Here is a 13,491-nt window from a genome sequence, read left to right on the forward strand (position 1 = left end):
AAAAAAGTTTCTATCTTCCAGGTTGGCTTCTGTGTTGTGTGGTCCATATTAGAAAAAGTCATTATTGAGCTTGTTGGCAGTTCGAGGTGTCCTGTCAGTTTTATAGACACCTGTTTTCCAATGGTGGTCTATGGGGAAAATGCTTTTTAGGCTGCAGGGGGATTTGTGCTGCAATACCATGACTGACCACTGGGGGGGGGGATTGTCTGCAGGTACATCTAACTGTAATAATACATCCATGCCACAGCCTCACAGAGGTGCTAGCATGGCTGTGAACTTTATTTATATACTGTCAGCCAGAATTCAGTCATTTGTAGTGAAATAAAACAGAGTCCAAAAGGATTAAAGTGCCAATTTAAAGCTTTAATTTGTTAACATTGCCTATTAAAAAGTACTTTGGCCCACTTCCCTGGACGTTTTCATCATGATTTAGTAAAACAGTGAATCACAATAAGTATGTTTTTTTCACTGACCAACAGAAAGACAACGTGAAGACAAAATGATCTAAATGAAGAAAAATATAAAACTGCATAAGCATCACTCATTTACAATAAAGCACCTGAACGATTACTAGTGTTGCCGGCTGTTTGGAGTACTGGATTTAGATGTGATATGAGTATGACTGATGTGAAATAAACTGCTACATGCTGTAGGGTACTATAATGAGGTGGTGTAGTAGTAGTAGTAGTACACATGGAGCTTAGCAAACCAATTTCATACAGTGTCTCACTGGATTAGGATTTCATCTATGGCACTCACAGCACTTCTTACCTGTGTTGACTTAAGTGAAGCTTACAGGATGACAAAGTAAGCAAGCAAATTCACTGATAAAGACCATGTGATGGGGTTTTAGTAAAAAGAGTTGGGTTAAACTGTGAACCAAAGCTTGACACAGAATAATCCTGTTCATCATGCACAGTCTCTCTTTAATAGCATTCAACCAGACAGTGATGAGAAGTCACAACATGGCGTGATGTTTTGGAAATGATTAATAGAAAATTTAATGGGGGAATTTGAGAATATGGAATGAAAGTGAAAATGCTGATTGGACAAACTGTGTGTGTGTGTGTGTGTGTGTATTTTGATTGTTTTATTTTATTTGTTGCCACTGTACATGCTACTAAATAGCTTCTGAGGAAACATAATTGCAATGCAGAAACATTTTTATTGTCTTTTGTGTTCATACAGATGTGGTTGCAGTGGTTGGTAAGCAGGTCTTTGACACAGTGTAGACCTCGAGTTTATATGCTGCAACCTGCATGCCTGCTTGGTGGTGGGTCTAGGCCACAAAAACACTTTGGATCACATTAAGGAAAGATCATGATTTTGGTTAAATGTGGAAAAAGTCAACACACTGTGTCTCAGTTGATTGTCAGTATTTAAGACTAAAATATAAAGTGCTGTAAAGGTACTTACAGTATAAATAACCTTAAAACATGAATCACACTTTAGCTGCTACTGACACTTAAGTTGGGTGTTGTTAAAAAGTACATAGTATACAGAGTGGTATATAAATGCTCACTGTTACCTATGTATGACCTGTGTAATAGGCTGACTTTACATATCTGAACACATGGTGCTAGTTTGGTATCATAAATATATTTCATTCCATATTCCCAGACTTTCATTCCATATCCTTGAAGTCTTCCATTTCATTTTCTTACTAAATGTGTAAGCTATTGCAGTGCTCCCACTTGGAAATGTTGAGTGTTACATCAGTGCCACAGTTGCAGCACCATGTATAGAAGAGTCACAGAGAAGCAGCCTGATAACGTGTGTGCAGTTATTTTGTGGAATCCTCTGCGTAGCTCAGGCTTCTTCTTCCCCAGTGGCTCTCTGGGACCAGGAAGCCTTTCCTGATCACCGGCTCCACCACCAGCTCCAGGAGCGCGGGGGGGTCCGGCACCACCAGCTCTGTTACCCTGAACAGATTTGAATACGACAAGCCCACCAAAACCAGCTGACCTGGACGGGTTCGTGGATCAGGTCCTCTCAGCCGTCGCCAGTACACCTTGAAGTGGCGTACGAGTTCGGTGGGGTATTCCCAGCGCAGGGTGGCGTTGAAGTGCAGGACCGGGGAGGAGGAGGTGCCAGAACCGCGTAGCCACACTACGTCATAAATGCACAAACCCTGAACCAGCTCGGGAGGTACCTGAAGACTGGCAACATCCAGGAACTTGTAGCGAGACGGACAGGGGAGCAAATGTCAAGCATTCAAGTTGAAGTTGTATTACATTGATGAATATATCACATTAGAGCAGGTATGTCCAAACTATTCCATAAAGGGTCATGTGGCTGCAGGTTTTCATTCCAACCAAGCAAGAGCACACCAGGCTTCACTCATTTAATCAACTGATCTCAGGCTTCACACAAGTGATTGGTTGAATCATGTGTGCTCTTGATTGGTTGGAACAAAAACCTGCAGGCACATGGCCCTTTATGGAATAGTCACCCAATTCAAGACATTTATCTATAGTGGCAGCTTTTATCAGAGTCTCTAACACTTTGAACATTGCTGTCTCACCATGACCTCTCCCACCCTGCAGGTGAAATGTGTGTCCTGGGGTTCTCCGTCCCGCTGGATGCTGAAACAAACTTCTCTGAGAGCGCAGCCACGAAGCTCGAACTGTGAACACCTGTACACAGCGACACGCAAAGAGGACAGAAAGACTTAAGTGATTACGACAACTCTGTAATGAAAGTCTGTGAACGTAGCTGTTAGAGTGCCTCACCTGACAGCCCAACCCTGTGGATTAAAGTCTCCACACAGCTGAGAGAACTGGCTCATCAGCTGGTGACCCTCATCCAGAACCTCAGGAGACATGCTGGTAACTGCAGACACAAAATACACAAACAGTTAGTGCTTGACAACAACTGAGGTTAGATATTCCAAAAAATACATGGAAGAACATTTCTGTACTCTTAATCTAAATCTCTTATTTTGTTTTTGTGAGGCTACAAGTGTTTCAAGTCAGTCATCAAACTCTCTTCAACTTGTTGTAAATTGCTCATTTCAACTTGATGAATACCGAATAATGATCATCCCCAAAATACTGTATCAATCTACCTGTTCTACTCCATCTGATTACCTTCTTTGGGATTATACAATATAGGGCCCGACCGATACTGGATTAGTGGGGCTGATACCCATGCCGATATTAGGGAATTGAAAAATTCTGATGTTGATATATCGGATGATATTCTTATATATACAGAATAGGTACATAAACACACCTTTTTCCCAAAATGTGGTTAACCAAACACAAAGATATGTAATGGAGGCATGATATTTTAAAGTTTAAGAATACATTTAATTTGTATAAAATGGCATCAGTGCACTGAAACAGTAAACCTCGCTGGGAGTTTTATGTTAAAATATTAAACTTGAATTAGGAAAAAGGATTAAATATATCAGCAAATAATATCGGATGACCGATGTATTGGTCAGGCTCTATAATATGAGTTTTAGTATTACTCTTATAATGTTTGCCATGAAGTTGGGAGACTTGCAAGAGACAGATTTGTCCAAAGATATCCAAACTTTTTTCTGCTACTATGGGCCAAGCTGCAAAATCACTGGATCCTACACTTCCCATAATGCAACTTAATAATGTCTGTAATCGGACCCTCCCTGGTCTTTACAACCTCATGTGTAAGACTGGTTTTCTGTTAAAAATATGAAACCACAACCCCCATCCTGATGACATCACTATGACATCATGAGGGTTATTTCCTCAGACTTTAAAAAGCTCCCTCAGCCACAAAACACAGAGCCATAAACTCATGCCTCTTGCTCAACATTTAATTATAACTGGGTGATTTTTACAGGGCTGCTCTGTGTGGGGTTGTGGATGATGGTGAACTGTAAGAAACTCACGTTCGACATCCTGGGCTCCCATGTGTGTGCAGAGACTGGCATCTGATGTCTTGAGCTCCAGGGACACAGTGATCCCAGCAGAGGGTTTATAGATGAGGCTCACCAGGGTCTTGTGTGGAAGAGGTACGTGGAGGGAAAAGATCCTGAGAGATACACAAAGAACCCATTGCAGATCACACACTAGCTTTCTTCAGCAGGTGAAACTGAAGTAAATGTGAGCAGAAAAACATACATACTTGGCAGACACTGAAGCTGTGTGAGAGGCAGGGATGAGGCCTTCCAGCAGCAGTGAGCAGCCTCCGTTCCAGGCATCCTCAGGGCAGCCACGGCTCCTCAGCCAGCCCCCACCCTCCAACTCCTCATAGTAGTACAGAGGCTGGATCTCCTGAGCCGCCAGGTTGAACCAGCTCCTATTGACCTCACGCTGTATACACACAAAACAACAAAATATGTTGACATTTAAACACATCCAAAGCATCACATACTAAACTTTAAAAAGCTTCACCAGCTTTTAACAACCAGTAAGCTTTTAGCAGATGATTTAAAAGGTCTGACTTATATCCACTTACATCCAACTAGTGTGTCACAGAGGTACTGGACCATGTAGAGCTTTGTATACTAGAAGTAACATTTTATTATCAGCTGGAATCTAAATCAGAGATGTGACTGTGAGGAGTCATTCTCTGGATTAACAGTAATCGAAGTTTACTCCAGAAGCCGGACGCACAAAAGCACACTACAGCTCAGATCTTGTGCATGTTATGTAACTAAAGATCTATTCAAAAAATGAATATACCTTTTGGTTTGCCACTGTTTCAAAAGGATATGAAAAAAACACAGATATATGATTATTTAATTTGAGTTGCATTCATTTAAAATGATCAAACTAAACTAAACATAAATATAAACTAAACTAAACTAAACTAAATCTATCAGACAGACTTCAGTGATCTTGCCGGTTCATTTTATGTCACATTGTATGAGATGGGTCTAATAAAATCTGACTAAGCAAGCTTTTGCCAATGCACTTTTTTTTTGCTTATTCAAAGATAGTGCTTAATGTTGGCATAAACCAGAGTGCATTTCATGACACATTCTGACTGGTGTGTAGACGTGGGTTGTAGCAGCTGTCACACTGAAAATTTGGTCCAAATGGTCAGAATTTTCATTCAAACAATTGGTCGCCAAAGCTGAAATCAGCTGTGAGATAATAACGCTGCTTAGGACTGATGACCAAATATTTACCCTCCCTTTTCTTTACATTCTTTACAGTTATCAATGTTTAACAAAATTTCACAGTGTAGAAGTTCAATGATTGCATGAAGTTGGTCAGTTGCTGTGTGCTGACTATCTTAGGTAGGCCTAGCTAGCTATGGATTCTGGGTTATTTAGGTCTCTGGGTCTTATTATTGTTGTATCACAACTGCAAGCAGTAAGCAGTTTGGTATTGTAGTCATCTGGGTGGTATTCTGGAGGTGAGCGCAGCACACACAGTGTACTGGTGGAAGATTCATTCAGATGAAGCTGTGTGATTTTTTGGTGGAAACTGGGATTTGGAATTGTGTCACTCCTCTCATAATTAAAACACCAAACTACATACTTGGAATAAAAGCACAGCAACAACAGAACAACGTTTAAATTGTAATGTAATTCAGTACCTGTCCTCTCCAGTAGACAGCCTTCCCAAAGCCCTGGCAGAAGGAGGAAATGAAGGGGAGTGGTGATGTTGGTCCATGGACGTACAGGTAGTCTGACAGAAGACGCCAGAACCTGCAGACCAGAGAGGTTCAAAAACATCTCAGTCTAACTCTATCAATCGATTTATTTACCAACACATACTGCCTTTTTCCGTTTTCTAAGCCAATGGTTATGTGTGTATTTAAGTCAGTGTTGTGCTGAACCTACTTGTCCTGATTCTTGCGGAATTCTCTCTTATCATGGTGGGTCTCGTACACCCAGCCTGGAGCAAAGATGGCAGCAGAGAAGTTGTGTTTTCGGATGACTTCTAGTGCCTGTAGTGAAGCAACCCAAGGAGATGTTGTCAATGATATGCTGCATTATAGATGGATGGATGGAAGGAACATTTCGTGGCAATCATTTAAGATTCATTCTCTTGGCACCACCAAAGTCTCTACAAAAAATCATGGCAAGAGTAGTTGTAGAGATACCAGCTAAAATCTAAAGGTTTGGTTAGTTTACCCAAGTTCCTCAACCAGGTTGTTAATACAGGAGCCTGACATGAAAATAACCTTTAGTTTCAAGTCTAGATTAATAAAGACAACAGTCTGTAGCTCAAGGGTTAGGTCAACCATGACCGGAAACATCCCTGGACCATGAACTTTGTTGCACCTTGTTTCCTCTCATCTTGCCAAACACCCAAAAATGACTTGAACCTGGACTTTTTTAGTCCAAGTTGAGAACCAGCATTGGTATACTAGCAGTGTTTGGTGATTCTAACATATTCTTGCCATCATTTTCCATTTATTTCAGTATGCTATGAAACCTTTGCTGAAGTTGTATTAGTTTATATAGAAATCAGGGATAGACATCGCTTAGAACATCATGGCATCTTTTGGAATGACGGGTAATCATAGTTTTGTGTTCTCCACCAGAATAGTATTCTTGTAAGCAAACAGCTTTTACACCATAATGCAGAGAGAGAGAATTTATAGAAAATGTAGAAGCCCTGTATGTTTATTATTGCATTGCCATATTATTTTGTTTAGCTCCACCTTGCAGTATTATTTTGGATACTGGGTGGCGGTCATTAGATGTACACGGTTGTACATGTAGTATTAAGTGTAGATGACAGGTAGCACGGGGGGGAGGGGGAGGGGTACACTTAGTTCTCACCAGACCAGGAACAGAGCAACACATTATACAGTAGCTTGTAGAACTGTAGAACTCAAACAAACTGGTATGTTTGTCTCTTTGTACAAGAACCTCAATAAATAACAAACTGCAACCATGACTGAAAAATCTGCTATTTTGGGTCTGCATGAGATCACTCCAAACCTACCTGTGTATTAATGACATCTGTAAATTGTCCAGTTGGAAGTGGAAAATTGAAAAATTGCCATTACAGAAAATCTAACTGGACTGTTAAATTAATGAATCATAAGTGATATCTTGTAATTTTGTCAAATACTAGAAAATGTATAGAGTTTGTATGGTGCCTGGTCAAAAACTTCTTTGGTGGCAGAGACTTCAAAACTCTTGGATACAGCCGCATCTATACATTTAGCAGCATTACCACACAACATTAACTCAAATAAGGTCCCTATGTCTTTTCACACTGCACTCAAAATGAATGGAACAATTCAGAAAATCTATTGAATATAATGAAGAACAGTGACATAAAGCATATGTGAAATGGAGTCCGCTGAGTAAATGTAGACCACAGATGAATCTGAGGGGTTGCACACAAACTCAATGTTCTTCATATTCATTAATAGACACATAGTATCCCCACTGCGTACCTTATTTGTATCAAACATTCCTCCCACCACCTGGCCTCGGGCGAACACGTCCACCCCAATGTAGACATCAGCCAGGCGGTCTTGGATCTCACTGTAGTCCCTCATCAACTCCAGGTTCTTCTCCGTCCAGTTGTAGTTGGTGAAGAAGCCATCACAAGCATCGAAAAACATCCTGTTATGGAGAGGTGTTTGATAACCCTGCTGTTAATAAACAGACTCAATTCTCAAAATTAGGCATTGAGGATACTTTGCTTCCTTTCTCTACCTGTTGGAATGGTTTAGTTCATTCTGCCATCTTAACTGCCCGTTCTGGATCACGCTGTCGTACCACAGGACCAGGCTGCCAGGGACTCGCTCGTGCATCTGGTCTGTCAGATAGCGCAGGAACAAAGGTGTGTTCTTCACCGCACCCACCTGGAAGCAAAGGGCAACACACATCATCTGTCAACATCACAGGACATTACATACCACCGTCTGCTGTTACATCATGTGTTTTATCTGAGCGATATGGACAAAATCATCAATACCTTGATATCAATATTGCAACAATATTATAGGGATGACTGTTGATGCTTCAACAAAGTATTTAAATACTGATTTTTGATAAATAATCGTCAGTAATGTGGATATAATGACCAAGTGGGTAAAAGAAAATAATAGAGTTAGAGTAAAGTTCAGAAAAGCAGAAAAAGACTAAACTAATGCCATATCAAAATATTACGATATCCAAAAATCTAAGATGATATCTAGTCTCATATCACAAAATTGGATTAATATCAATATATTGCCCTGTGCAAGTGGAAATCAATGTGAATGGATTAAACAGAAGGAACTGATTAGTAAACTGTGCACATGGCTTGTTCATCATTGCACGTTTGGAAACCAAGACGGCCTTGTTAAACTCAGCCCCTTCCTGCCCCCTGTGATCACCTATACTGTTGTAATGCACCCAACATATACCACTATATATGCATTCTTTTTAACACATTTACCTGTGTCTTATATGAAATTTGATGATGGCTTATAAATACTAAGCTGTGCAGTCATAACAATCTGCAGAGCTGCAGAAATGCATACAAATACAAGTACATGACATTCACAATGAGTAATATAAGTCAAGTACAGCCAGAAAACATCTATTACTGGAACACAAAACAGGAAGCAGCATTTACAGGTACGCATGTTTGCACTGTGTAAACACAGATGTGGGAACATGCTGTAGCTTTGTGGCTGTACTTGAATATGATGACATCTTGTCGGTTCTAAGTTTCTCTGTAATGACTCATTTCAAGTGTAAGTATAGCAGATCTCACTGCACAGCTGTTTTCAGGCTACGCTGTTTTAACAGATAAGTTCAACTCTGTAAAATTAACAGCAATTTTGATGTTTTGGAGTAATGCATACAGTTCTTGAAGCCTGGAGTATGAACTGATTTGACTCCCAAGGATGTGGGCACAAGTGAGGGACTGAAAACTGGTAAATTGTGATGTTGGTTTATCTATCAACATCTGCAACATATACCAAGAACCTGATGAAATGATGAAATACTTTTTTAAAGTAAATTGAAGCACATGTTTAGAATTTCTAAGCATGTAAGAAGAGAAGGTCTGTGTACTCACACTGAGGGAGTTCTCTATGTTAATGAGCCAGCCGTCAAAGCCATAGCAGTGGCTGATCTGGACGAGCTTATCAGCCACTGCTCTGTATGACTCCTCATCTTTCAGGAAGGCCTCGCATGCAACGCCTCCGTCTGTCCACTCTGTGATGAACGTCCCTGGAGAGCAGGCCAATCACAGCATGACTTGTCATATTTCAGAGAAGACACAAGCCCAGGAGGCCTCATTGAGATGGCTGAATTTTTTCAAAATCATGGGTTTTGGCTCACCTAGAACAGTGACTCCATGTTTATGTGCAGCGTTGGTCCACACAGCAGGAGGAATAGTCACCATGTTGTGAGTGAAGTAGTTGAAAATATCTATGTACTGCCAGTGGTAGAAGGCATATGGAAATTCTACATGTGTCCCCTGCACAAACCTGAACAACAGAAGAAAACATGATATGATGTTACAGAACATGGATGTGAACACAGGTACAAGATCAAGACAGACAATAAGAAGACTACTTTTCTCTTTTTAGAGCACGCCATGTAAAAAAAACACTTTTCTCTGACTAGCTGTGCTCATGACCATGGGTCTATTTTTACAGAGTATGAAAATATTACAAACATAAACATTATGTAGTGGAAATAACTCATGGGTTTAAATGAACACTATTTGACTATTACGCATCATTTAGCCATTTCCAGTTAGGCCTGATGTGATTGCCAAATCACCTGTTTGCTTGTCCAAAATGTATTAATGTGTATACTCCACACTTAGACACAGAGCTGAGAGGCTTGCTGTTCGCTTGTTTATTCACAGTTTATTAATACTGGTGCAGTGCCTGTTCAGAATATGCCTGTTTGGAATGGGCCAGTCTCTTAATACTTCGAGAGAGAAGTGCCTGTCCCCTAAAAGACTCACATGCAGACTGTCAGTAGACTCTACAAGCTTCACATGCAGACCGTCAGTAGACTCTACAAGCTTCTGATGTTACCTGATCAGATGAAAGGCAGGATTATGTCTTTAACATACTGTACTTCCTACCAAGTTCCTAACTCTTTCATTCTCTATGGTAGTTCCTATTACTATGTATGTAATCCTCCCACAACCACAATGTGGGTTGTATTTACAGAGAGGAATTTGTTGGCTCAACAGGCAGAAGAAGAAACAAAGCAATGTTGTTTATGAGATATTTTTATATATTTCTTGAGAACTGCTCATTCAAACAACTTCAAACTGGACACTGCACTTCCTTGGGTCCTCAGCAATACACTAGCCAACTGTGAAGTCAATAAGATGAACAGCTTTCGAGGTACACAAAGGACATAAATACATACAGAGATCCCTTCATTTATAGTTAAGATTATATGTGTTGCATGTCCAAGAACGCCATGTGAAAAGACTTTTCACTGACTTGCTCCACAGCTCTGATCTGTGGCTGTGCTCATGACATGCAGTTGCAGAGCCCTGAATCCCCGACCCTCCCTGCTGCTGCAGAGGCTGAGTGGCTCACTGATTGCTTGTTTATTCAAAGTGTAGTAATATTACCAAATTCAACACTGCATGTGCCCAGCAATACAAACACCAAGTGTGAAGTGGAACGGATGAACGGTTCTTGAGTTATGCGAGGACATGTATACAGACAGTGGACACCATTGTCTTTGTACTCCTTGTTTAACCCTACATATACTTCCATACCTGTCATCTAGGTAGCCGCCCATCATATCATGAGACACCAAGGTCCGACGTGGACTACTGGCCAGAGAAGGCTCCCGAGGCGCCAGAGGGACAACTGCCACGTTAAAGGGATTTGCATCGCTTCGTCTCCATGACAACAGCTCGTCCAAAGTCTGAAGACCAGAGCTGATGGGCTCAGTAGTGTCAACATCATAAAGTTTGACTGGGGAGGCAGAGGAAATTAAAGATAGTTGGTGTTCACCGGACAGCTGTGCACAACAGATGTGTGCTGTTGATGAAACACTGAACCACTGGTGATAAAGCCACTAACCTGGCAGAGGTGAGGGTTCATACTTGATAATTTCATGGATGCTGCCTGAATCCATGGGTTGATCCAAACAAGACTCCAACCTGGTGTAAGAACACTATACATGTGAACATTTGTTTTTTATGAGTCCGTTTTTTTACTCTTTACACCTTTCACCCTTTCACTGACCATATTCACTAAAACAACATACTTCAATTTGAACCCATAAATAATACTAAATAAATAATAGTACAATAATAATTCATGTTCAATTAAGATGTGAAATGTATGTGAAATTTACCAACAGTCATTTTGCTTTACATCCCATAGAACACAAATATAACATAACATCAAATACATTCATCTGTACATTAGTACACATTTTCCATTCAGAAAGAAAGACAATAAATTTGAATGAAATATCAAACAAAAAACAACAGGTATAGACCATATTTAGTTTATAAGACTTCTTCAGACAGTTTATTTTAGTTTGTTATTAATACAGTAACTATTTAGCATGCAACAAGCCTTTTTTCCACAGTAGGTCACTCATGAATGAGAGAGGACAGAAAGAATTTTGTTTAGGAGTGAAACACAGTCACACAATTATAATGTATCTGTGGAGAAGCTTTGTCAAGCCTGAGAAAATAACCATGATGATATCATAGGAATGTCAGCTTAGGCTTGTAGACTTATATTCATAACAGAAGGGACCATGTGTTACAAACAGGAGGTGTGATTATTATCTTACAATGTGGATAATAACCAGAGTAGATATCTAATGAAAAATTGTTATTGAGTTGGCCCAAGGCTGCATTAGTACCTGCATGGGCACTGAAGCTCATGCCCCCACACACAACTTTTATTTTATTCTAACATATTTTGTTTTGAACGTACCAGGTTTTCCGACTATGACCATGATTAATAACATCAAGAGAATGGGTACAGCCTTGTGTCGCATTTCTGTAGAGCTCAACAAATATACTGTAGCCTATATTGCCTCATACAAACTAAAAGTCAGGAGATTTCATTACCTGTTGCACAGATTTTGACCATTTAAAAAATGTCAACCTCAACTTTATGGAGCTGCTATATTAAATCACTACTGCTCCTCTTTGAGTAAATGGGGTGTTGAAATGTCTGACACAAATTTCATATATTACATATTAAAATAACCTTCATGAACAGCTCATACTCAATGATAATAACAGCTTTTAGGTTGGCAGGTTGTGAAAAGTCCTTCTTGCTTATCTCTGCTTTACGTTGCAACACTATTGATAATGATTCAAAGTGTAACAACATAGAGCTATTTGTTATAAATGTAAAGTACCAGTAGGTTAACTCACTAATAGCTACCAATGAAAGTGACTGAGGCTGGTTAATATTGTCAAAACTGCTACTGAAAGTTGGAGCTCAAGCAGTTAGTAAGGGTTGAAATGTGTTGGAAGTCACTGAAAGGCAGAACAATTTACCGGCTGCTTTCACTTTTGTCCCTTTTCACGGCGACTTCCTCGTCATCCTCTCCGTCCTCTCCTTTCCTTCTCAGGGAACGCTTGTTTACATCCACAGACGGTTCCATTGCATTACATTTAACAGAGAAAGCATGGAAGCGTTCACAAGCTGTGTGAGGAACAATGAAATAAAGTAGTGAGACACAAATGTCAAGCTGCTGCTGCTGAGCTGAAGCAGCAGGAGGTAGGGTTTGCGCTCTCTCGCGAGATTAGTGCGATAACGCTATTCCTAATCGCACCCGCGAGACTTCGTCGCTCCGACTGATCCTATACATATTAGCATTTAGCCACTGGCAGCTAGGACTTCCGGACAAATTCTCCACAATGAAAGCACTAAGTCGATAAATGACAGTATATACAACCAGCAAAATCCTATTATAAAATAAGCCATGTAAAAACATTCATATACACTTCCTATTTTGCTTGTTTGTACCTTACATTATTAAAACAAATTGCTAGAATAGACTAAAGTTGAGTTTTTAGCATATGCAATTGCAGTTAGCCCTATTTAGTGACTTTGTTTATGTTTATGTTTAATGTTTGTTAAAAAGAAATTTGTGCAGTTTAGAGTTAATGAGAGGATGGACTGAAGCCAGCTGGACAAAGAAGACAGTCTTTTGTTATTGTGCAAGACCAGAGCCATTTAGGAGGAGGAGATTAGTCCCCAACAAGAGACCAAAGGAGCATTGAGGCAGAGTAGGCTACTGTTAGCCTAATAGTAGACTACTGTCACTCATGAACAACAGTGCTGTGTGCTGATTAGGTCAGTGATTAAGGTTTTAATGTAGGCCTACTGTATGTAAATGTTGTATTTAGAGCACGTCATAGACATACACAGGTTATTATGTGAGTCTGAATGACCCTATCAGGGAACTACATTTAAAAGGTCTTGTAAGAAAAAACTAATTATCTAGAAAAGTCTAAATTTTCTGAATACATTTACATGTGCGAGCTACGGTTGAAGAATTGCACTAGAAACATTCTAAGTTTATCAGATGTCGTAATTTATTTGAGCTTAAACAGGTTTTCAAATGTAATC

The 13,491-nt window shown here is 40.0% G+C and overlaps 1 protein-coding gene across 1 annotated transcript; it reads right to left on the minus strand.

Annotated features, from left to right (window-relative positions):
* Nucleotides 1–855: 855 nt before the first annotated feature.
* On the minus strand, nucleotides 856–12,613 carry engase (endo-beta-N-acetylglucosaminidase). The gene is made up of 14 exons (XM_053339113.1): nucleotides 12,414–12,613; nucleotides 10,966–11,045; nucleotides 10,656–10,857; nucleotides 9,242–9,390; nucleotides 8,976–9,130; nucleotides 7,622–7,770; nucleotides 7,357–7,528; nucleotides 5,783–5,889; nucleotides 5,536–5,647; nucleotides 4,114–4,301; nucleotides 3,878–4,020; nucleotides 2,733–2,832; nucleotides 2,525–2,636; nucleotides 856–2,176 (listed from the first exon to the last, which is right to left on the minus strand). Exons 1-14 carry the CDS (start codon nucleotides 12,518–12,520, stop codon nucleotides 1,784–1,786), a joined length of 2,169 nt encoding a protein of 722 aa, XP_053195088.1. The 5' UTR covers nucleotides 12,521–12,613; the 3' UTR covers nucleotides 856–1,783.
* Between the last annotated feature and the right edge of the window lie 878 nt (nucleotides 12,614–13,491).

This window comes from Scomber japonicus, chromosome 18 (assembly GCF_027409825.1).
Source record: "Scomber japonicus isolate fScoJap1 chromosome 18, fScoJap1.pri, whole genome shotgun sequence".
In the NCBI taxonomy this organism is placed as follows: domain Eukaryota; kingdom Metazoa; phylum Chordata; class Actinopteri; order Scombriformes; family Scombridae; genus Scomber; species Scomber japonicus.

Coding starts and splice junctions, on each gene's coding strand:
- engase (XM_053339113.1), bottom strand. CDS start 12,520: ATGGAACCGTCTGTGGATGTAAACAAGCGTTCCCTGAGAAGGAAAGGA. Junction 4,302..5,535: donor CTGTCTACTGGAGAGGACAG/GTACTGAATTAC, acceptor GTGTGTATACAG/CGTGAGGTCAATAGGAGCTG. Junction 2,177..2,524: donor GCAGGGTGGGAGAGGTCATG/GTGAGACAGCAA, acceptor TCTCGCTACAAG/TTCCTGGATGTTGCCAGTCT.